This window comes from Staurois parvus, unplaced genomic scaffold, assembly GCF_062004578.1.
Source record: "Staurois parvus isolate SC_StPar_1 unplaced genomic scaffold, SC_StPar_1.0 ptg000949l, whole genome shotgun sequence".
Classification (NCBI taxonomy): domain Eukaryota; kingdom Metazoa; phylum Chordata; class Amphibia; order Anura; family Ranidae; genus Staurois; species Staurois parvus.
In genome coordinates, this window is record NW_028318745.1 from 131,757 (window position 1) to 154,017 (window position 22,261).

The window sequence follows — 22,261 nt, forward strand, 5'->3', positions numbered from 1 at the left end:
ACTGCTGGGAGGGGGGAGCACAGGCATATGACCTGCTGAGGCAATTCTGAAAGAGGGGAGCACTGGGATCTGACAAGAGAGGGGAGCCCAGGGATCCAAGCTACAGAGTCACTGATTTGAAGCCATTTTAATCAGCCTTTACTTGAGAAAACAATATACTAACCCACAAATCACCTCATATAGTTATTCGGTTATGCTGACATTTACCTACTGAGTCATGTCAAGTGTGATTTTAGTTATGTTGACATTTACTACTCAGTCACGTCAAGTGTGATTTTTTTTTTTTTTTTTTGGTAAAAAAGAAACATGATATGCACACTCTACATAACTAGTTTTAATTGGCAATCCAAAATACATTTGATCTCCACTTATATCGGAGGAGCGCGACCTTATACTTAGACTACAAATAGAAGGTCATATATGCGTGCACCCATTTCCAATCCACTCTTGTTTTTGGTTATTAAAGTGTAAAAACAAGAATTTGGGGAGACCTTGTGTGCGAGAAGATGGCCGATATAGGTTGAAGAATGGGGGGGGGGGGTAAGGCAAATCGGGTAGGCCTGAGAAGGGGGTAGCTGAAACGTCTGGGAGAAAGAGAGAGGTAGGTTGGGTAAGTAAAGAGAGATGGCAAGTATGATCTTAGCAATAGGCCTACCACATTAAGGACTCTTGCACGCTGGTGCAAATAATACCATGTTCAGGCGTTTATATATTTTTTTTTACAGATCTGAATGCATCCAATTGCACAAGTGTGTAAACATCAGCAAACTAGCCCTGCATTTAGATCAGTAAAAAAAAAAAAAGCTGTCCCGGGAGAAGACTGTGATTACTGATATTGGCTACACTAGTGGCTATAATAATTGCATGCAAGATCCGGCAGGCTGGTTGTACCCAAGCTGAACGATCGATCAATTTGGTACATTCAGCCTGCCCATGGTTTTAAGTCTTGGCAGGTTGGAACCGTCTATGGCAAGCCCTATCCTTGAGGCCCCTTTCACAAGAAGGGGGGGCGCAACTTGCTCAGCAGGGGATCTGACAGGTCTGTGTCAACGGCCAGATGACAGGTCTGTGTTCGCTCCACTTATGCAGACCAGACACAGACAACAGCCTGCTCTGCGGGTGGTCAGGTGTAAACAGAGCAGTCCGTTTACGCCTGACTGTCTTCCAATCAGATCTGCCCAGACAGATGGGAAGAGATCCCCTTTTGTTTGTTTTTAGCAGATCAAATTGGAGGTCGGTGGGTGTATATAGACACAAGTCTGTTTATATCCATTGCTCCATAGAGAAGAATGGAGGGTCCGATCGGGTCCGCCTGAAAAGTGGACTTGATTGGACCGATCTTATGAAAGGCGCCTTAGCCAATTCAATGGTGCAGTCTACCAGCTCAAATACTTGAAATTGAATATTATATAGGGCATGCTCGTTAGAGCCCAACCTCTGTAGCTGTAGGATAAAGGTGCCAGATGGATATCAGGGATGGATGGATGGATGGATGGATGGGAGCAGTAACACTGAGGCAGCTCTTCTTAGAGTGGAAGCAAGGCTCTAATGCAGTAAACATGAAAAAGAGAAGACGGCGCCTTCCTCTCTTTTTCAGCTCAAATAACTTCCTTTTTGTTCCATCAATCTTTGCTGTGCGGCCTTGCCTTAAGCCAAACAGCTTTTCCTAGTCCGGTTGCAGTGTGTTCCCCAAAATTGCTGCATGCGCAATTTTGGTGCGGATGTGCAAAATCAATGGGCTCAAATCGCACTGAACTGAATCAAATGTGAATTGTACAGGAATGTAGTGCGCATTCTAGTGCAATTCATAGTGTGAACACAGGAAAAACGAATGCACACAGAAAAATTGTGAAAGCGTTGTTCTAGTGTGCTTTCATTCACGGAACAATCTCCCCTCTGGTGAAATGTTACCATTTATTTTCATTCCTGAGCTCAGAGGAGAACATTTCCACACTAGTACTCCACTAGAGCCACTAGACTCGATTAGTGCAACTCCCTCCTCACTGGCCTGCCTCACCACAGGCTATCCCCGCTTCAGTCCATCCTGAATACAGCTGCCAGACTCATTCACCTCACCAACCGCTCCATCTCCACCACCCCCCTCTGCCAATCCCTCCACTGGCTTCCGATTGCGCAACGGATCAAATTCAAAATCCTAACACTGACGTACAAAGCCGTCCACCATACTGCCCCGAACTACATCACCGACCTAATATCCAAGTACCGCCCAGCACTCACACTCCGCTCCTCACAGGACCTCCTTCTCTCTTGTTTCCTGGTCTCCTCCTCCCTTGCCCGCCTCCAGGACGTCACCCATCCTCTGGAACTCCCTGCCCCAACCCATCAGATTATCACCTACTCTCCTCTCCTTTAGGCGCACCCTGAAAACCCATCTCTTCAGGGAAGCCTACCCCACCCCCTGCTAACTTGCCAACCTCCTCCACTCTTCCTACCACTCCATCCCCCACAGCTATCTCCTCCTGTGCCACCATCCCCTCCCTCCTAGATTGTAAGCTCGAAAGAGCAGGGCCCTCGATCCCCTCATGTTTTGCATTGTATTGGTATTGTTCTGTCACATGTTCTGTCCCCCTTTGTAATGTACAGCGCTGAGCGAACTATTGGCGCTTTATAAATACTGTATAATAATAATAATACATTGTATACTTTTCACTCCCTGGCCAGTGCAGAGTCCCTCAAATTGTTATTTTGTACATTTCTAAAATATCTCCAGCAAACACCGGGTGATAAATAAAAAATGTGGGTGTTTTTTAGTGAATTGGCTTTAAAGCGGAGTTCCACTCAAAAGCAGAAGTTCCGCTTATTTGCCTCCCTCCACTGCCATATTTGGCACCTTTTGGGGAGGAGGGGGGAGCGGTTTTTGACAGGTACCAGCTCCCACTTCCAGCAAAGTGAGCCGGAAGTACGGCCCCCTCCTCCCTCCCGCAGTCTCCAGGGAATTTTCACAGGTCCCAGGAGACTGCCGGACCAATTAGGAGGCACAGCGCGACTTGCGCATGCGCAGTGGGCATCAGGCTGTGATGCCGCAAGCTGTCACAGCCTGGTGGTGCCCACAGCTGAGATGCCGAGGAGGGGAGAAGGGATGGCACAGGTGAGCACATCGCTGGACCCCGGGACAGGTGTCTGTTTATTAGAAGCCAGCAGCTACAAAAACTTAATTTTGCTGACTTTTAATAAACACAAAAATGGCTGGAACTCAACTTTAATGATTTCTCGTATTTTTTTTTGTGGTCTTTATCCCACTATTTTAACAAATGTGCAGCATTTACCTCACATTCAATATTTTTTGATTAATCAACTCTTATTATTTTATGCAATATTTCTGAAAAGTGAGTCACATGACCTTTATATTGCATGCAGAATCTTTATGTGAACTGACCCCATGACTGGTGGAAGGAGCTGGCGAGGTGCCGCACGTAGCCTCCTGAAAACATCACAGCAACCGGCTTCATAGCTATTAACTGATGCAAATAGTGAGCTGGCTCTTGGGAGAGGTTGATAGAGAAGTATGGGCAAAAACGTTTTGGCCATACTTCTCTTCTGGATCACAGGAGTGTGTTCTCCTATGACCAGGATTCTGCCCACAGTGGGCTAAAGCTGTTGGCTGTTGTCACAGAGCCACGCCAGACTCTGGAAGCATCCTGACAATAATGTTGGGATCACCCTGAAGGCTGACCAGCAACTGAGCCAGCCGCTCCGTGTGCTGAGCCAGCCGCTCCGTGTGCTGAGCCAGCCGCTACCGCTCCCTCCAAAGCCTGGTGCTCCACTGAGTGTTGGAGAGAGCAGAGAGTCGGTGACTACTCCTTGAAGACCAAGAATTGAGTGATCAGACGTCAGGAGAACGTTCAGTTCTCACCAGCAAGGTAAAGGGAGGCGAGTAAGAATGATTGTTTTAATTATGCCCACACTTTTCCTTTAGGCAAATATCAAAATGCCTTGATGAGTAGTTGCCAGGCTGAAAGAGTAGCCTTTCCTAGTAAAGCCGGCAATAGGTGGTTCAAATCTCAGCCGGGTCAGCTGGGACCGGACAAATTTTGAACCATGGGCAGGCAGAATCAACTGATCAATTTGGGTGCAACCAGCCTGTTGGATTTTACTTGTGTGTGTTCTCCTGGCAGGGATGGCTCCCCCCCAGCCAGAGAACACAACAGCTCCACAGGAGGGATTCCACCATCAACACTTTAGACCCATGTTTGCAAGAACGAAATTCGCTCCATCTATGGCCGGATTCCTGCTGCAATTGCATGCAGACTGCCTTAGGTAACATCCACATTTCATGCTGAGCCTCTTTGATGGAAAGAACAGAAACCCAACAAACAAAAAGGAGCAGGCCAGGGACAGTCAGGCTGGGAAGGAAAGATGGTGGACGTCCTCCAGCCTCCTTGATGGAAAGAACTGAAACCCAACAAACAAAAAGGAGCAGGCCAGGGACAGTCAGGCTGGGAAGGAAAGATGGTGGACGTCCTCCAGCCTCCTTGATGGAAAGAACTGAAACCCAACAAACAAAAAGGAGCAGGCCAGGGACAGTCAGGCTGGGAAGGAAAGATGGTGGACGTCCTCCAGCCTCCTTGATGGAAAGAACTGAAACCCAACAAACAAAAGGAGCAGGACAGGGACAGTCAGGCTGGGAAGGAAAGATGGTGGATGTCCTCCAGCCTCCTTGATGGAAAGAACTGAACCCCAACAAACAAAAAGGAGCAGGCCAGGGACAGTCAGGCTGGGAAGGAAAGATGGTGGACGTCCTCCAGCCTCCTTGATGGAAAGAACTGAAACCCAACAAACAAAAGGAGCAGGACAGGGACAGTCAGGCTGGGAAGGAAAGATGGTGGACGTCCTCCAGCCTCCTTGATGGAAAGAACTGAAACCCAAACAAAAAGGAGCAGGCCAGGGACAGTCAGGCTGGGAAGGAAAGATGGTGGACGTCCTCCAGCCTCCTTGATGGAAAGAACAGAAACCCAACAAACAAAAGGAGCAGGCCAGCGACAGTCAGGCTGGGAAGGAAAGATGGTGGACGTCCTCCAGCCAGGAAATAAACTGAACTCTACCTGCCTTGCTGTAGATTGTAATGCACATTGTGAGAAGCCCACAGTATGCAATGAAATCACAGTAGCGATTTCAGTACAGAAGAGTCTGTACTGTGCAAGACTGAAGGGAACATTTATGTCCTTTTCTGCTTTAACTGTTCTATGGAAGTGTAATGTAATTGCATGGTAAATCACCTCACCACCATTGTCCCTGAAAGCAGTATCGCTCCTAAGCCTGGGGATCACACGATGAGGAATTGGCATCGCATTCAATCGCACCCTGCTCGCGCGAACCGCTGCGGGTGTGTATGTTAATAACCCCCAAAAATTAATACCCATGCGGTCCGATTGCAGTGCGGACCAAAGAAAGGGTCCTGCACTTTTTGATGTGGATGCGCTGCGATTTTAGCCATACAAAATGTCATCAAATCACAGCACACAGAATTTGCATGTGATTTGCACAGGAATGTGGTGGAGTTCCTGTGCGAATCACATGCGATATGCCGCACCGCAGAAGTGTGAATTCAGGCTAACGCTCGCTCCATCAGAGCGCTGAGGGTTAATGCACAGAACTGATCGCAGTCTTGACTTGGAAAACAGCAGCTTGAGAATAACAGTTCATCAGTCTCTGTTATCAATCAGTCCCAAACTTGCAGCTGGAATGTGAAAGCTTCAGTCTGATTGGCTAATATAAGCAACAAAGAAGATCCTTTTTTCTGCATGAGGCCCCCCAGAGCAGAGGTTAAAAATAACAGAAGTGTGTAAAGTAAAACAATAGAATCCTTATCATTGTGCTTTCTTCTCTGGTGTCAGTGGAGTCAGGCAGACAGGATTCAACAACTGCTCAGCAGACAGATGGGCAAAGACTTCCTTCCCATACAAAGGAATGGTGGTTGCTCATAGAAACTGGATATTATTGATCAGCTCCAGATTTCATTTCCTGATAGCAAAGGTTAGAGGGAGAGGCCTGAAATCTGACTGGCTATGGGGGCTAAGGGGTCATGTGCACTGCAGTTGATAAACTGACATTCAGGAGCTGTTCAGCGGTTTTTTCAGCAGCCCCTGAACTCTCCCTAATGTTCTCCTATGTGTCCATGTACACATCGTCATTTACAGTCATTCACAGGCAGCCGAGTTTACGGTCGTTTTTTTTTGAACGCACCAAACTTGCGTTCAGGATTTTACCGACGCTTCAAACACCAAACGCGGTGAACCGTGTTTATAAGCGTTTGCATTTAGAAGCGTTTAACTGTTCCATATCCAGATGCTGTCCAGAGCCTTTTCGTTTACATCTTCATTTACAGACATTTGAGTTTACAGTCGTTTTTTGTGAGCGCGAAAACTTGCCTTCAGCAGTCGATTTTATCAGCGTCTCAAACGCAAAACGCGGCAAATCGCATTTATAAGCGGTTGAATTTTTTTTTTTTAACTCTTCCAGTTCCTGCTGCTGTTCAGAGCCTTTTTTTAGCATGAAAAATGCATGCAAAGTGTTTTCCCGATACTCAAAACGGACCTGGCACACCATATTTTGATGTTTCGCATGAAATAAAATATGTTAGACACTGCTGCAATAATTTCTGCACAGAAATGAGCTGGAACACATCCAAACGCCACAAAAAAAAAAAAAAAAAAAAAACACAGCTAATCTCAACAAATACTGCTCTCTCTGCTTATGCTCTCTATTAAAATGTCTGAAATAGTTATTTACTGTTTTTCAGTGCATTTTGGAAGGTCTCCTGAGGTTATCTTAAAAAAACGCTTCTAAACGCAAACGCTCATAAACGCATTATGCTAAACAGACTTTTTTATCTACGTTTTCCAGCAGTCAATTTCCATCGTTCAGAAGTGTCCCCTGTACATGGGGCCTAAGCAGGGCGGACTGACCATTCGAGCACTCGGGCACTGCCTGAGGGCCCTTGGTCAGTAGGGGGCCCCATGAAATGCCCCTGGTACCTTTTTATAGGCTTTTTTGGGTGTGCTTTGAGTGTGGGCAAGGACACAGGGGCCCCATGATCCCCTATTTCCCGGGGGCCCCATGAGTTGTCAGTCCGCCCCTGGGCCTAAGTAGATTATTGAGTATTAACTAGTTTAAGGCAGTAACTAATGTGTGCAGGACTGGTAATGCCAACTAAAAAAAACAAAATGCACAAACATGAGACACCCAGTATGTAATCAAGGTTATTTACTGACAGGGATTGTATGTAAACTATTCAAAGGTGTGTTTATTGTATACTATTCAATGCATGAACAATACAGGAGCAGACAGGAGTGCAGGGCTATTCACTGGCTTACAGCATGGTACACTTTGGCTTTGTTCACATTTGTGGTGGTGGTGGTGGGGGGGGGGGGGGGGGGGAGTGTTGCAGGCAGTAAAGCTGCGGTTTTATCACCCACAACTGCCCAGTTAGAGCATGAGGTAGTACACATGCTGCGGCATAAAATATACCAGGTTTGGTAGGCAGCACCACCACCAAATGCAACTCATTAAAAGGAATAGGGGACAGGTTGCAAGTGTGAGATACATGTGGGAGTGCAAATACCAGCACAGTATTGTACTTCTGATACGGACTACACCTGTCAGACTGCATGATGGACAATCGCAGAAAAGGGGGAAAGGTCATCTGTCTATCCTCCTAATAATCTATATATTAGTGATGGAGTGTGAGGGTGGGCCTGAAATTAACCAACCTATGTGAGAACACCTTATATTTGATTATTTACAGTCATAACCAGGGGCGGACTGACAACTCATGGGGCCCCCGGGCAATAGGGGATCATGGGGCCCCTGTGTCCTTGCCCAAACTCAAAAAAGCCTATGAAAAAGGTACCAGGGGCATCTCATGGGGCCCTCTACTGACCCCGGGCCCTCGGACAGTGCCAGAGTTTCCAAATGGTCAGTCCGCCCCTGGTCATAACATGCTATATAGTTTATCTACATGAGTGATGTATGTATTTGTGACTAAATAAACTCAGTATATTCCTCTACATACCAGTGATGGATTATGTGAAGGCCACTGACAGAATCAAAGTGATGGGTCATCTGATTATAGTCCTGATATTAATGTAAATTTAGGGCCATAATATTAACCACTTGCCACCCGCTCACAGTACATTTACTACAAGTGGACGGCAGGTGCAGGTTCGGAATCAGAAAAAATACGTTGCCGGCTTTCTTCCGGGTTTGGGGCATGCATGCGCACAACGCCCCTGCTGACTCGTGCCGTGATTGGAAACAGCACCAGTTTGTTAGCAGGATTCAGACAATGATATCGGCTGAAACCTGGTGATCGGCTGTGTCCAATCATAGCACTGAGTCCTGTGTTTACAAAACACACAGGACTCTGTGTAAGCAGGACAGTAATCTGGTTGTTTCTTCTCCCTGAAAAGCAGGGAGAAAAAAACAGCCAGATCTGTGAATAAAAGAAGCACATATTACACTTGTTAGGCACACAGTTAACCCCTTGATTGTCCCTAGATGTTAACCCCTTCTCGGTCAGTATCACTAGTACAGTATTAGCACTGATCACTGTATTAGTGTCATTAGTGAATTCAGAGTCAGTTAGTGTCCCTCCCAGCCAGTGTCTGCTAGCGCCAGATTGTCCACCACACTATCATATCACATTCATACTAAGTCGCTGATCACCACCATTACAAGTACAGCATCTACAGCTGCGTAAATAAATATATATATATATATATATATATATATATATATATATATATATATATATATATATATATATATATATAGATAGCGCGGCACAGTGGCTAAATGGTCAGCACTTCTGCCTGGCAGTACTAGGGTTGCTGGTTCGAATCCCAACCACGGCACCACCACACACACACACTATAGCAGGGAGCAGGGGATCCTCTCCCTGCACCCGCTGTCAGATTTCAAAAACAGTGTGGATGTGCTCCGCCCACACAGCCGCACTGTTCATTCAAGGGCAGCACAGTGGATAAGTGATTAGCACTTCTGTCTGGCAGTACTAGGGTCGTTGGTTCGAATCCCAACCACGGCACCACCTGCCTGGAGTTTGCATGTTCTCCCTGTGCCTGCGTGGGTTTCCTCCAGTTTCCTCCCACACTCCAAAGACATGCTGGTAGGTTAATTGGCTCCTGTCTAAATTGTCCCTAGTATGTGTATGTATGAATGTGAGTTAGGGACCTTAGATTGTACACCTCTTGAGGGTTAGGGACCTTAGATTGTACACCTCTTGAGGGTTAGGGACTGATGTGAATGTACAATATATATGTAAAGCGCTGCGTAAATTGATGGCGCTATATAAGGACCTGAAATAAATAAATATCCCCCATCTCTTGTAGACGCTATAACTTTTTTACAAAACAATTGAGTACTGTGCGTAATACTTTTTTTATATGCACGAACATATAATTTTGAGTAAAAGCTTTCGGGGAGTGTCCCCTTCTTCAGGTCCAAGCAGTACTGATCACAAAGGTTTAGCAGAATATTAGAAGAGATGTAGGGGATGGGAAAAAAAAAGAGAACAAAGATAAGACACAGCAAAAGCAAAGTGGGGGGAAGACAACACTCACAGAGGCAGTCATGCTTGAGGAGATAGTCATAAAACTGTTGGATAATGCTCACACAAAACAATTCATATACATTTACCAAAGACATGTAGAATACATTTTGTCCTAAATTTATGAAGAAATTTGATTTTATGGTGATGTTTTGTAACAGAAAATTGTTTTTTTTTTTATTTTTACTTCATTTATATGATAAACAATAAAAAAAACCCAGTGGTGATCAAATGCCACCAAACGAAAGCTCTATCTGCATTAAAAAAAAAAATGATCTAAATTTAATTTGGGTACAGTGTTGCATGACCAAACAATTGCCAGTTAAAGTAGCGCAGTGCTGAACACCAAAAAATGCCCTGGACATGAAAAGGGTAAAACCTTTCGGAGGCCAGGGTGGATAAAAATCAATAATTTTTTTTTAAAAATCGGATTTTTTTGATTTAAATCGGATTTTTTTAAATAAAATGCTTTTTGAGGAAAAATATATTACCATCCAAAGGTCATTCCATCATGAAATAAAGATTAGTTTTTTAATTATGTAGAATAAGGCTGTATATGTTTAATTGTTTTGGTAAATAAATTCCATGAATCCATTCACAATGTCATGCTCTTCCAGAGGTTTTTGTAAGATTATTGGGCAGTTTCTCGGCCTACAAGATATTATCACAGATGTTGGTTTACTTTTGCAGTTCTCAAAACTGAATTTGACTCAGCGGAGATCACATGCCTCTTCTTCACAGCAAAAATGTTATAACATGAACAGAGTTAAGAAAAAGACCTTCATCCTAACTTCTACAAACCTATGAATACAGAATCAACCCCTTCAGTGCGAAGTTTCAAGAAGTTCAGTGAATAGAATAGAAACAATATTTTTCTAATTGTTTGGAGTGGAATAGATCTGCACAAGAAGAAAGTGAGACTAAGTGTGAGGAGGGAGGGGCCGACAGTGCGAGGAGGGAGGGGCTGACAGTGTGAGGAGGGAGGGGCCGACAGTGTGAGGAGGGAGGGGCCGACAGTGTGAGGAGGGAGGGGCTGACAGTCTAAGGTTCTTAAAATATATATATTTTGTTTAGCCAAATTAGTTACCAAACATGGATGTTTAAGCCAATCACATATGCTGGAATGTTATTGTTTCAGATGAATAAATCTATTTAAATTGTTATTATTAAGGTAATGATTATTTTTCCCCTTCTTAAGTACAACAGAAAAGTTGTCCAAATATGAATGATTAACCTATTAAACTGGGGATAAAAAAACTAATATGAAAAGTTGTTATTCTAAAAATCGTCATCTACTTGTATATTAAAGTTATACCAGCAAGAATTAGTCTTTATGTAGAAAACTAGGATTTATATCAAGCCTTACTGACTAGTGATTTAAATCGTGATTTAAATCAAATCCACCCTGTCGGAGGCCAAGTGGTTAATCACTGATTGCATGTTATTTACCTATAGAAGGGGTGACAACACCAAATATTAGTTGCTGGATAAAAATTGCATTGTGTTTGTATAGTATTTTATACCTGTAAATAATCTTGCTTCAGATTTACCGCTACATTGCAAGTGTCTATAAAACTCAGTATATCCCTCAACATATCAGCGATGCTTTGTGTGAAGGCTGATCACAGGATCAGGGTGAAAGGTCCCCTACAGTCCTGATAATAATGTACACAGAGGGAGTGCAGGCCTGTAATAATGCTCATTGACTCCATGTTTTTTATCTATTGGGCTGATAACACCATACACACCACCACCACATAGCCCATAGAGCAATGATACAGGCTGTGAGTGCATGACTTTTTACAGATTTATAGAACTGTGGAGAGTTGTTCTATAGCTCTCTCTCTATAGCCACGCATTATATTTACGACAGATAGGGCTGTATTACTTTAATTTACAGGATTTATATAGCGCCAAGAGTTCGCGCAACGCTTTAGGTGTAAGTATTTACACATTCTCTGTAAGTGAATCTTCCAGGTGCGTGTGACTTAAAAGACAAATATTGGTTTGCCAACAGAGAACGTTCTATGAAAGTCACATTCATAGTACATAAACAGACCCCATTTGGTTGGGGGCAGGGCTAGAGGATCAGGCAAGGTACATAAAAGACCCATTCACTGATAAAGCGCGGTAAAAACGCATAAGTATTTTTGCTGCATTTTCTGGACTCCTGACTCCAGCGATGCACCTGTGCAACTTGGATAAGCGACTTAAGAAAAAAAGAAAAAAAAAAAAAACACCTACAGAACTCAATGGGAGATGCATTTTTGGTGCACTTTTCAAATGCGGACCAAAGATGCAGCATGTAACTTTTAAAAATGCACCGCACCAGTGTGAAGAGTTCCATAGGATTTAAAGTATAACTAAAGGCAAAACGATTTTTTTTTTTGTGTAATTTTAGATAGATGGATTGGGCAGCACAGTGGCTTAGTGGTTAGCACGTTTGCCGCGCAGTAAATGAGTCATGGGTTCAATTCCCAACCATGGCTCCTCCTGCATGGAGTTTGCATGTTCTCCCTGTGCTTGCGTGGGTTTCCCCCGGGTACTCCGGTTTCCTTCCACACTCCAAAGACATGCTGGTAGGTGAATTGGCTCCTGTCTAAATTGTCCTAGTTTCATCCCTGGCCACGCGGGATCTCCTGCATGGTAGGGGTTGGGGGAAGACCTGGCAACCTACCCTGTAAAATAATTGCTAAGAGAATTCATGGAAAAAGTCGCTTACAATTGATGGTCCATGTAATCGCCAAGGGGCGGATACGACTGACTGGATAGAGAGAGGGATGGATTAGAACCCCTGTCAGTTTTGATTGCCGTGTCCCTGTTAAGGAGATTCCCCCTCTCTATTTGTCAGTGAAAGTACAAGAAGCACCAAATTTTGGGTTGTACCCAGAAAAGTAGTAGAGAGGAAATCTTCCAATGGGAACACTAGTCCTGGTGACCTGGGGATCCCCAAGGAAATCCCTCAGTTTGCAAGGATTTCCTCTCACTTCCTGTTTTGCCTATGAAGGGAAATCTTCCCAATGGGACACAGATGGCAAAGTTAAGCTTTTCAGGGGTGGGGAAACAAAAAAAAAAAAAAACACAGTTCTAACTATAATTCCACTTTAACCCTTTCGCTGCCAGGTCCATACGTCATATTGACCTGACAGCGGGGGGGGGGGGGGGGTTTACACACAATACTGTGGCTGCTGCCACCGGGATTGTGTATAAAACTGAAAGGCAGACTCCTGTCTGCTAATTGGAAGCAGTCGGGTGGGTCCCAATGCTTCCACACACCTTCGGTAGCAGCACCCCCCACCAGGTACACCGGGCTCCGCTTGCCCATTTGTGGGAAGGTTAGTACCGGCAGGAAGAGAAACCGAGGTGCCCATAGGCTGTTGGGGCCTGGAAGTAATTCCCCCGGGAAAAAATTGGAGGAGCCCAGTTCCTTCTGATTTGAATGGGGCAACCTTGTCTGGCCAGGGGCCGGGGAGGCAGAGAGTCCGTGGAGCAGTGCCTTCTGGGAGTGGTCACCTCAGGGGTGCTCTTAGTAACACATGGGGATGGGATCCCAAGTGTGAAACGTGCACATGATCACGGTTCTAAACAATTTTCCTGCACTGCGCCTTTTAGGGCTCGTTCACACTTGGCTGTTTTACCAACACTTGCCAAACGCCCCTATAGCGTTTGGCACGTGTTGGTCCGGCGTTTGCGGAGCGTTTTTTAACGCCCTGCAAACGCCGCATGCGCGGTTTAGCGGCGGTTGGTAGGCGTTTGCCGAGCGTTAAAAACGCCCCACAAACTCCTATAATGCAGTTTGAATGGTGTTACTGCTCCGCAAACGCCCTGCAACCGCACCGCAAATGCCGGCCGGGCATTTGCGGAGCGGCACCATAGACTAGAATAGGAGGCTTCAATGCCTCCTGACTCGACCAGAGGCGTCCGTTTTGCCGCGACACAAACGCTCCCATTAGAACAGCACCATGTGCTGTAATATGCAGAATTGGCAGAGGCGTTTGGGAAGCGGTAAAAACGCTTCCCAAACGCCTCTCTGCCGCCTGCACACAACGCTAGTGTGAACGTAGCCTTAGGGCTAGGCCTTTCGGCTGAGTTCAGGGCAGTTTTTTTTGCTACAGGCCTCACAACTGCACGGACACCTAACTATTTATTTTTCCTCTTTTGTCATCTGTCACTTTTGTGTGTCTTTTCTTCTCACTAGGATGGAGGGTGTGGGTGCTCGGGCCTGACCTGAAGTCTACGGGGGGGGGGAGGAGGTGGATGTGTGGCCACTAGGCTCCTTCCTCCCCTGTTCCTGGGGGGAAGTCTCTCTTCAGGAGAGCTCCCTGACCTAGTACTTGGTGGTCGGCTTCAGAGCTAGCCACAAGGAAAGGGATCCACCAGGCGGAGGATGTTGGAAATCCTTTGTCCCTGTCAGGAGCCTTGCTCCCCAGGGGACCAGGGTAGAGATCCTACCCCTTTGAGGGGGGGGGTGGACAAAAGCACACCCTTAAGTGCACTTTTTTGTGTTTTGTTTTTGCACTTGCACGTTTTTTGTACACTTACAGGTTTTAGTTTTTTCGCACCTCCACAGACTTAAAAAAATAAAAAAAAAATCCGTGGGCCTGGGGCCAACATGGTGGGTGGATGGGAGGGAGGAGTGGACGTCACTTCTGGGTCACCTTGTCACTTTCCCCAGCTAGAATAGCTCCAGAGGAATATATTGCAATGTAATCTGCATTGCAAAACATTCAGTGGAGCCCAGGGGAGACATTTGGGGTCTGTTAGATCCTGCATGTCTCATTAAAGCGGAGTTCCACACACTCTGTAAAAAAATACAAGTCAGCAGCTACAAAAACTGTAGCTGCTGACTTTTAAAAAACAGCCACTTACCTGTCCCACGATTCTGCGTTGCCCGTTTCACTGGCCGTCCTGTAATCCAGGCGCCGGCATCTTCAGTGTGGGCTCCCGGCTGTGACAGCTTGCGGCTTCACAGCCGGGTGCCCACTGCGCATACGCGAGTAGCACTGCGCTTCCTGAATGGTCCTGTAGTCTTCTGGGACCTGACACGAGTCCCACAAGATTTTGGGAAGGGAGGGTAGGAGGATAACTTCTGTTTTCGATCGCCTAGGCGATCACAGCAGAAGTGAGAGCGGGTACCTGTCAAACTCGGGTACCCGTTCCCCCCCCCCAAAGGTGCCAATCTTTAAAGTGGAACTTCCCCTTTTGGGTGGAACTCCACTTTAAGGCTTTAGAACCACTACATTGACACCACCTGATTTAGAACTGAACTTCATCAGGACCTTTTGATATGAAATGGGGAGCTTTTGGGTGGAACTCCACTTTAAAGAGAAACTGTCAGCTAAAAATCATCATGTAGGGGACTCGGAGTCCCCTATGTGATGAAAAAAAAAATATATAGCCAAGCACAAAACATTCCCCCCCCAAAGAAATTTTGAGCCCCTCCCCCACATACATGCACAAACGTAAACGCATGCGCTTGGGTCGTCTACGAGTGAAAAAGTCAATTGTGATACACGTTACATATCGCCGCGCACACCAGTGGAATATCAATAGTTTTAGCACAAGACCTCCTCTGGAACACTAAACTGATGACCTGTAGGGACTTCCGAAGCGTCGCCTATAGAAAATATAGGGTACTGAAGCTTCACAGGCGCACACAAATTTAAGGTTTGACATGCTGAGTATCTATTTACTCGGCGCAGCCTCGTCTTCTATACTTTATAAAAAATGTGGGTCATTTATTGCATTTGTTTGCCCTAAAATTCCCTTTAGTGTGTTGTTTTTACTGAAACTTCATTTCCTAGACTTTTTGTGGTAATATCGTGCGACAAAAATTGGAACTACCACTATTGTATTCTTTAGGGTGTCTGCTTTCAGAAAATATATCATGTTTTGGGGGGGGGGGGGTTGTGTAATCTTTAGGCCTAAAATGATTAAGCATGTGTAGAAAAAAGATTAAAAAAAAAAGTTCTGGCATCCAGAGTTAAAAAATTACATTTATCTTTGGCTTATTTAATGCAAAAATGGATCAGTGTGAAAGGGTCCATATACACACACAAACAGATCTATAAATAGACAGAACGTATATAAATAGCATCCTAATTTTTAGCAGAATTTAGGCAGCTGGTAGTTGTCGGTCTCACCTCGTCAGCGCTCAGCTCCTCCATGTTTCTCCTCTTAATGGTGGCAGAGTCTGCGGGGTCACCGCAAGGGCCGGGGGTTATGAGGGGGGAGGGTAGCAGACTCTGGGTGCCTGATGGGTGTTCCTGGAAGGCCCTAAGGAGATGGGGGGGGGGTACAGAGAATGAAGCAATAGTGTCCAGGGGCCACCCAATAAGAAATCTCTTCTTAAAGGGACTCCGGTCTAAGAGATCAGTGAAGGGCCTAAAAGCTAGGGGGTCAGGGGAGAGAAAACAGGGGCCCTTACGGAGCGCACAGTCTAGGGGCCTACTAACAAAAGACAAAGGGGCCTCAAAAAGTTGGGAAATCTAGGGACTCAGGGGGAGAAACGTAGTGTCTGTAGGACCCTGGAAAGTGTACAGTAAATATTCAGGGGTCTAGCCAATGGAGACAGTCTAAGAGCCCACCAGGGGGAGGGATGCAGAGACTAGGGGCCCACGAACCAGAGGGGCAGAGTCTAGGGGCCCACGAACCAGAGGGGCAGAGTCTAGGGGCCCACGAACCAGAGGGGCAGAGTCTAGGGGCCCACGAACCAGAGGGGCAGAGTCTAGGGGCCCACGAACAAAAAGAGGGAGAGTCTAGGGGCCCAAAGGATGAGGCAGTGTAAAAGGGGCTAAAGGGTGGACAGGCTGAGTCCAGGGGCCCTCAAAACAAGAGGATAAAGTCCAAGGGCCCAAAAAATGAAGTCTAGAGGCCCAGAGAGTAGAGGGACAGAGCCTAGGTGCCCAAAGAAAGGCCTAGAAAAGTCTAAGGGGCCAGATGAAGGCCAGGCGGGGTGTAGGGGCCCCCAGTGAAAGGCCAGGCGGGGTGTAGGGGCCCTCGGAGGTGTGCAGAGTCCAGCTCCCCGGGGCTGTGAGGGGACCAGTCCGTCCTCAGCTCCTCATGGTCAGCGGCCAGGCCTCGGTCACACCGCTCTCTCTCCTCCCACACAGGCACCGGAAGAGATGACAGCCTCCGCCGCCGCTTCACACAGGATTATTCATCAAAACAACCGGGCGGCCATCTTGCTTGCGCGCTCACGCCACCTCGGGATCCCTGTCCCCCGTGCGCGCGACCCCGGCCAATCGGATAGTTCCGGGGGCGGGCAGTGAGGCGGGCGGGGAGGAGCCGGGAGGGAGCAGAGAAAGGGAGGAAGCCTGGCAACAGGGGAAGAGTCCGGTGGCCATGGCAACCAGAGTTGAGGCCTTCCTGCCTGCCAGAGCCTGGGGGGAGCCATTTCCTGGAAAGAGGCTGACACAGTGTTCAGTGGCTTCCAGGAGTCAGTGCAGGGACACGCCGCTCACCCTGCACCTACACTTTGTTTACTGAGCACGTCCAGTACTCGGTGTTACCGCACATGACAACGGGGTGATTTACACTGTGCACTTTGCGAGTGCAGCTTCTCCAGAGCTTAGTAAATGAGATGAGGATCTGCTGACTTCCATCATCCAATCACGTGCAAGGAAAAATGCTGTTTTTTTTCATTTTCCATCCTTGTGATTGCCTCATTTACTGAGCTCTGGAGCAACTGCACTTGCAAAGTGCACAGTCTAACTTTACTACAGTGTATTTGGCTTCAATAAATCCACCCCTTGTGAAGGGCCAGTGACCCCCTCACAAAAGAGGTGTCCCCACACCAGCAAAACCAGTAAAAACATGGAATATTAAAAAACTAATAGTAAAATATCTGTATAATATATATATTCTTCGGGCCCCTGGACTGTCCACCATGTAGTCCCATAAACCCTGCATTCTTATTCTTTTGGCCCCAATTCTCTTCAGGCCTCTAAACTGCTCCTGTACTCTCCAGTCCTCTGGACTAGGCCCCTGGACTTTCTGGGCCCCTAGACTCTGCCCCTGTACTCTTTGGCCCCTAGACACAGCCCTTGTACTCACCAGGACCCTAGACTCTGCCCTTGTACTCTCCAGGCCTCTAGACTCTGCCCTTGTACTCTCTGGGCCCCTAGGCTCGGCCCCTGTACTCTCTGGGCCCCTAAACTCTGCCCCTGTACTCTCCAGGCCTCTAGACTCTGCGCTTGTACTCTCCAGGCCCCTAGGCTCGGCCCCTGTACTCTCTGGGCCCCTAGACTCTGCCCTTGCACTCTCCGGGCCCCTAGGCTCTGCCCCTGTACTCACTGGGCCCCTAAACTCTGCCCCTGTACTCTCCAGTCCCCTGGACTCTCTGGGCCCATAGACCCTGCCCCTGTACTCTTTGACCCCTATACTCTGCCCCTATACTCTCTGGGCCCTAAACTCTACCCCTGTACTCACCAGGCCCCAAGACTCTGCCCCTGTACTCTCTGGGCCGCTAGACTCTGCCCCTGTACTCTCTGGCCCCTAGACCCTGCCCATGTACTCTCTGGCCCCTAGACCCTGCCCATGTACTCTTTGGCCCATAGACCCTGCCCTTGTACTCTCTGGCCCCTCGACTCTGCCCCTATACTTTCTGGGCCCTAGACTCTGTCCCTGTACTCACCGGGCCCCAAGACTCTGCCCCTGTACTCTCTGGGCCCCTAGACTCTGCCCCTGTACTCTCTGGCTCCTAGACCCTGCACTAGTACTCTCTGGCCCCCTAGACCCTGCCCATGTACTCTTTGGCCCCTAGACTCTTCCCCTAGACTCTCTGGGCCCTAGACTCTGCCCTTGTACTCTCTGGGCCCTAGACTCTGTCCCTGTACTCTCTGGGCCCCTAGACTCTGCCCCTGTACTCTCCAGGCCCCTAGACTCTGACCCGGCACTCCCTGGGTCCCTAAATACATTCTCTGTACTCTCTTGGCTTCTAGACTCTACTCCGCTATTTTCTCAGCCACTAGACTCTTCCCCTGTACTCTGTGGGCCCTAGACTCCTGCCATATACTCTCTGGGCCCTAGACTCTACCCGTGTACTCTCTAGGCCCTAGACTCTACCCGTGTACTCTCTGGGGCCTGGACTCTGCCCCTGTACTCTCTGGGGCCTAGACTCTGCCCTTGTACTCTCTCAGCCCCTAGACTCGGCCCTTGTACTCTCTGGGCCCCTAGACTCAGCCCCTAGATTCTGCCCCTGTACTCACTGGGCCCTAGACTCTGCCACTGTACTCTCTCAGCCTCTAGAATCTACCCCTATACTCTCTGGGCCCCTAGGCTCTGCCCCTGTACTCTCCAGGCCCCTAAACGCTGCCCCTGTACTCTCCAGTACCCTGGACTCGGCCTCTGGACTCTCTGGGTCCCTAGACCCTGCCCCTGAACTCTTTGGCTCCTAGACTCTGCCCCTATACTCTCTGGGCCCTAGACTCTGACCTTGTACTCACCGGGCCCCTAGACTCTGCCCCTGTACTCTCTGGGCCCCCAGACTCTGCCTCTGTACTCTCTGGCCCCTAGACTCTGCACTAGTACTCTCTGGGCCCCTAGATCCTGGCCATGTACTTTTTGGCCCCTACACCCTGCCCTTGTACTCTTTGGCTCCAAGACTCTGCCTCTGTACTCACTGGGCCCTTAGATGCGTTCTCTGTACTCTCTTGGCCTCTAGACTCTACTCCTTTACTCTCTCAGCTGCTGGACTCTGCCCTTGTACTCAATGGGCCCCTAGTCTCTGTCTCTGTACTCACTGGGCCCTAGACTCTGCCCCTGTACTCTCTGGGCCGTAGACTCTGCCCCTATAGTTTCCGGGCCCCTAGACTCAGCCCTTGTATTCTCTCAGCCCCTAGACTTGGCACCTGTACTCACTGGGCCCCTAGACTCTGCCCCTGTACTGACTGGGCCCTAGACTATGCCCCTAAACTCTCTGGGCCGTATACTCTGCCCCTGTACTCTCTGGGCCCCTAGACTCGGCCCTTGTGTTCTCTCAGCCCCTAGACTCAGCCCCTGTACTCTCTGGACCTCTAGACTCTGCCCCTGTACTCTCTGGGCTCTTAGACTCTGCCCATGTACTCTTTGGCCCCTACACCCTGCCTTTGAACTCTTTGGCTCCAAGACTCTGCCTCTGTACTCACTGGGCCCCTAGATTCTTCCCCTGTACTCTCTGGGCCCCTAGACTCTGCCTCTGCACTCTTTGGCTCCTAGACTCTGCCCCTGTACTCTCCGGGCCCTTAGATGCATTCTCTGTACTCTCTTGGCCTCTAGACTCTACTCCTTTACTCTCTCAGCTGCTGGACTCTGCCCTTGTACTCAATGGGCCCAAGACTCTGCCCCTGTACTCTCTGGGCCCCTAGTCTCTGCCTCTGTACTCACTGGGCCCTAGACTCTGCCCCTGTACTCTCTGGGCCGTAGACTCTACCCCTATAGTTTCCGGGCCCCTAGACTCAGCCCTTGTATTCGCTCGGCCCCTAGACTTGGGCCCTGTACTCACTGGGCCCCTAGACTCTGCCCCTGTACTCACTGGGCCCTAGACTATGCCCCTATACTCTCTGGGCCGTATACTCTGCCCCTGTACTCTCTGGGCCCCTAGACTCGGCCCTTGTATTCTCTCAGCCCCTAGACTCGGCCCCTGTACTCTCTGGACCTCTAGACTCTGCCCCTGTACTCCCTGGGCCGTAGACTCTGCCCGTATAGTTTCCGGGCCCCTAGACTCAACCCTTGTATTCTCTCAGCCCCTAGACTTGGCCCCTGTACTCACTGGGCCCCTAGATTCTGCCCCTGTACTCACTGGGCCCTAAACTATGTCCCTATACTCTCTGGGCTGTATACTCTGCCCCTGTACTCTCTGGGTCCCTAGACTCGGCCCTTGTATTCTTTCAGCCCCTTTACTCGGCCCCTGTACTCTCTGGACCTCTAGACTCTGCCCCTTTACTCTCTGGTCCCTTAGACACTGTCCCTTTACTCTCTGGTCCCTTAGACTCTGCCCCTGTACTCAATGAGCCCCAGCCTCTGCCTCTGTGCTCTCTCAGCCCTAAGACTTTGCCCCTGTACTCTCTGGGCCTCTAGACTCGGCCTCTGTACTCACTGGGCCCCTAGACTTTGCCCCTGTACTCACCGTACCCTAGATTCTGCCCCTGTACCCTCTCAGGCCCTAGACTCTGCCCCTCTACTTTCTGGGCCCCTAGACTCTGCCCCCGTACTCTCTGGGTTCCTAGACTCTGCCCTTGTACTCGTTGGCCCCTAGACTCTGCCCCTGTACTTTCTGGGCCCCTAGAATCGGCCCCTGTACTCTCTGGGACCCTAGACTCTTACCCTGTACTCTATGGGCCCCTCAAAGCAAAGTCTAGGGGCCCATAGAGTACGGGGCAAAGTCTAAGGCCCAGAGAGTACAGAGGCAAAGTCTAAAGGCCTGGAGAGTACAAGGGCAGAGTCTAGGGGCCTGGTGAGTACAAGGGCTGTGTCTAGGGGCCAAAGAGTACAGGGGCAGAGTCTAGGGGCCCAGAAAGTCCAGGGGCCTAGTCCAGAGGACTGGAGCACATTCCTTGTACTCTCTGGGCCCCTACACTCTGACCCTGTACTCCCTGGGCCCCTCAAGGCAAAGTCTAGGGCCCAGAGAGTACAGAGGCAGGGTCCAGGAGACCAGAGAGTACAGGGAATGAGTCCCTATACTCTCTGGGCCCCTAGACTCATCCCCTTTACTTTCTGGACCCTAGACTCTGCCCCTGTACTCTCTGGACCCCTAGACTCTGCCCCTGAACTCCCTGGGCCCTTAGACTCTGACCCTTTACTCTCTGGACCCCTAGACTCTGCCCCTGTACTCTATTGGCCTGTAGAGTTTGCCCTTGTACTCTCTGGGCCACTAGGCACATTCCCTGTACTCTCTGGGCCCCTAGACTCTGACCCTGTACTCTCTGGGTCCTTCAAGGTAAAGTCTAAGGGCCCAGAGAGTACAGGGGCAAAGTCTAGGGCTTATGATGCACCCTCCTAGTTTGGTAGGCTGCTGGGTAAATTTAGTTGGCTCCTCTGTAGGCAAAGGAGCAGGGGTTAATTGTTAGGAGCGTGTTTCACGGGGAAATAGGCCCAATTGCAAGTGGCTCCTTTTGGGGTAGCGCTTACACAGGGCTACAGACCCTCTCCATATGATGGTATGCACGGGGCTACAGACCCTCCCTATATGATGGCGTACTCAAGGCTACAGACCCTCCCCAAGTGATGGTTTGCATGGGACTACAGACCCTCCGCATGTATTGGCATACTCAGGGCTACAAACTCTACCCATATGATAGTGTGCTCAGGGCTACAAACTCTACCCATGTGATGGCGTACTCAGGGCTACAAACTCTACCCATATGATGGTGTGCTCAGGGCTACAAGCTCTACCCATGAGATGGTGTACTCAGGACTACAAACTCCACCCATATGATGGCATACTCATGGCTACAAACTCTACCCATGTGATGGCGTACTCAGGGCTACAGACTCTCCCCATGTGATGGTTTTCACGGGGCTACAGACCCTCCCCATGTATTGGCGTACTCAGGGCTACAAACTCTACCCAAGTGATGGCGTACTCAGGGCTAGAAAACTCTACTCATGTGATGGCGTAACTTAGGGCTACAAACTCTACCCATATGATGGCGTACTTAGGGCTACAAACTCTACCCATATGATGGCGTACTCAGG

The 22,261-nt window shown here is 48.6% G+C and overlaps 1 protein-coding gene across 2 annotated transcripts in view; it reads right to left on the minus strand.

Annotated features, from left to right (window-relative positions):
- Nucleotides 1-16,808, minus strand: part of UBE4B (ubiquitination factor E4B) — a 114,953-nt gene extending 98,145 nt beyond the window's left edge. For both annotated transcript variants that reach the window (XM_089656915.1, XM_089656914.1), the window contains exon 1: nt 15,730-16,808. In XM_089656915.1, the coding sequence (XP_089513041.1) occupies nt 15,730-15,753 (24 nt within the window). In that variant the 5' untranslated portion in view covers nt 15,754-16,808. The remainder of the gene's footprint in view (nt 1-15,729) is intronic.
- Between the last annotated feature and the right edge of the window lie 5,453 nt (nt 16,809-22,261).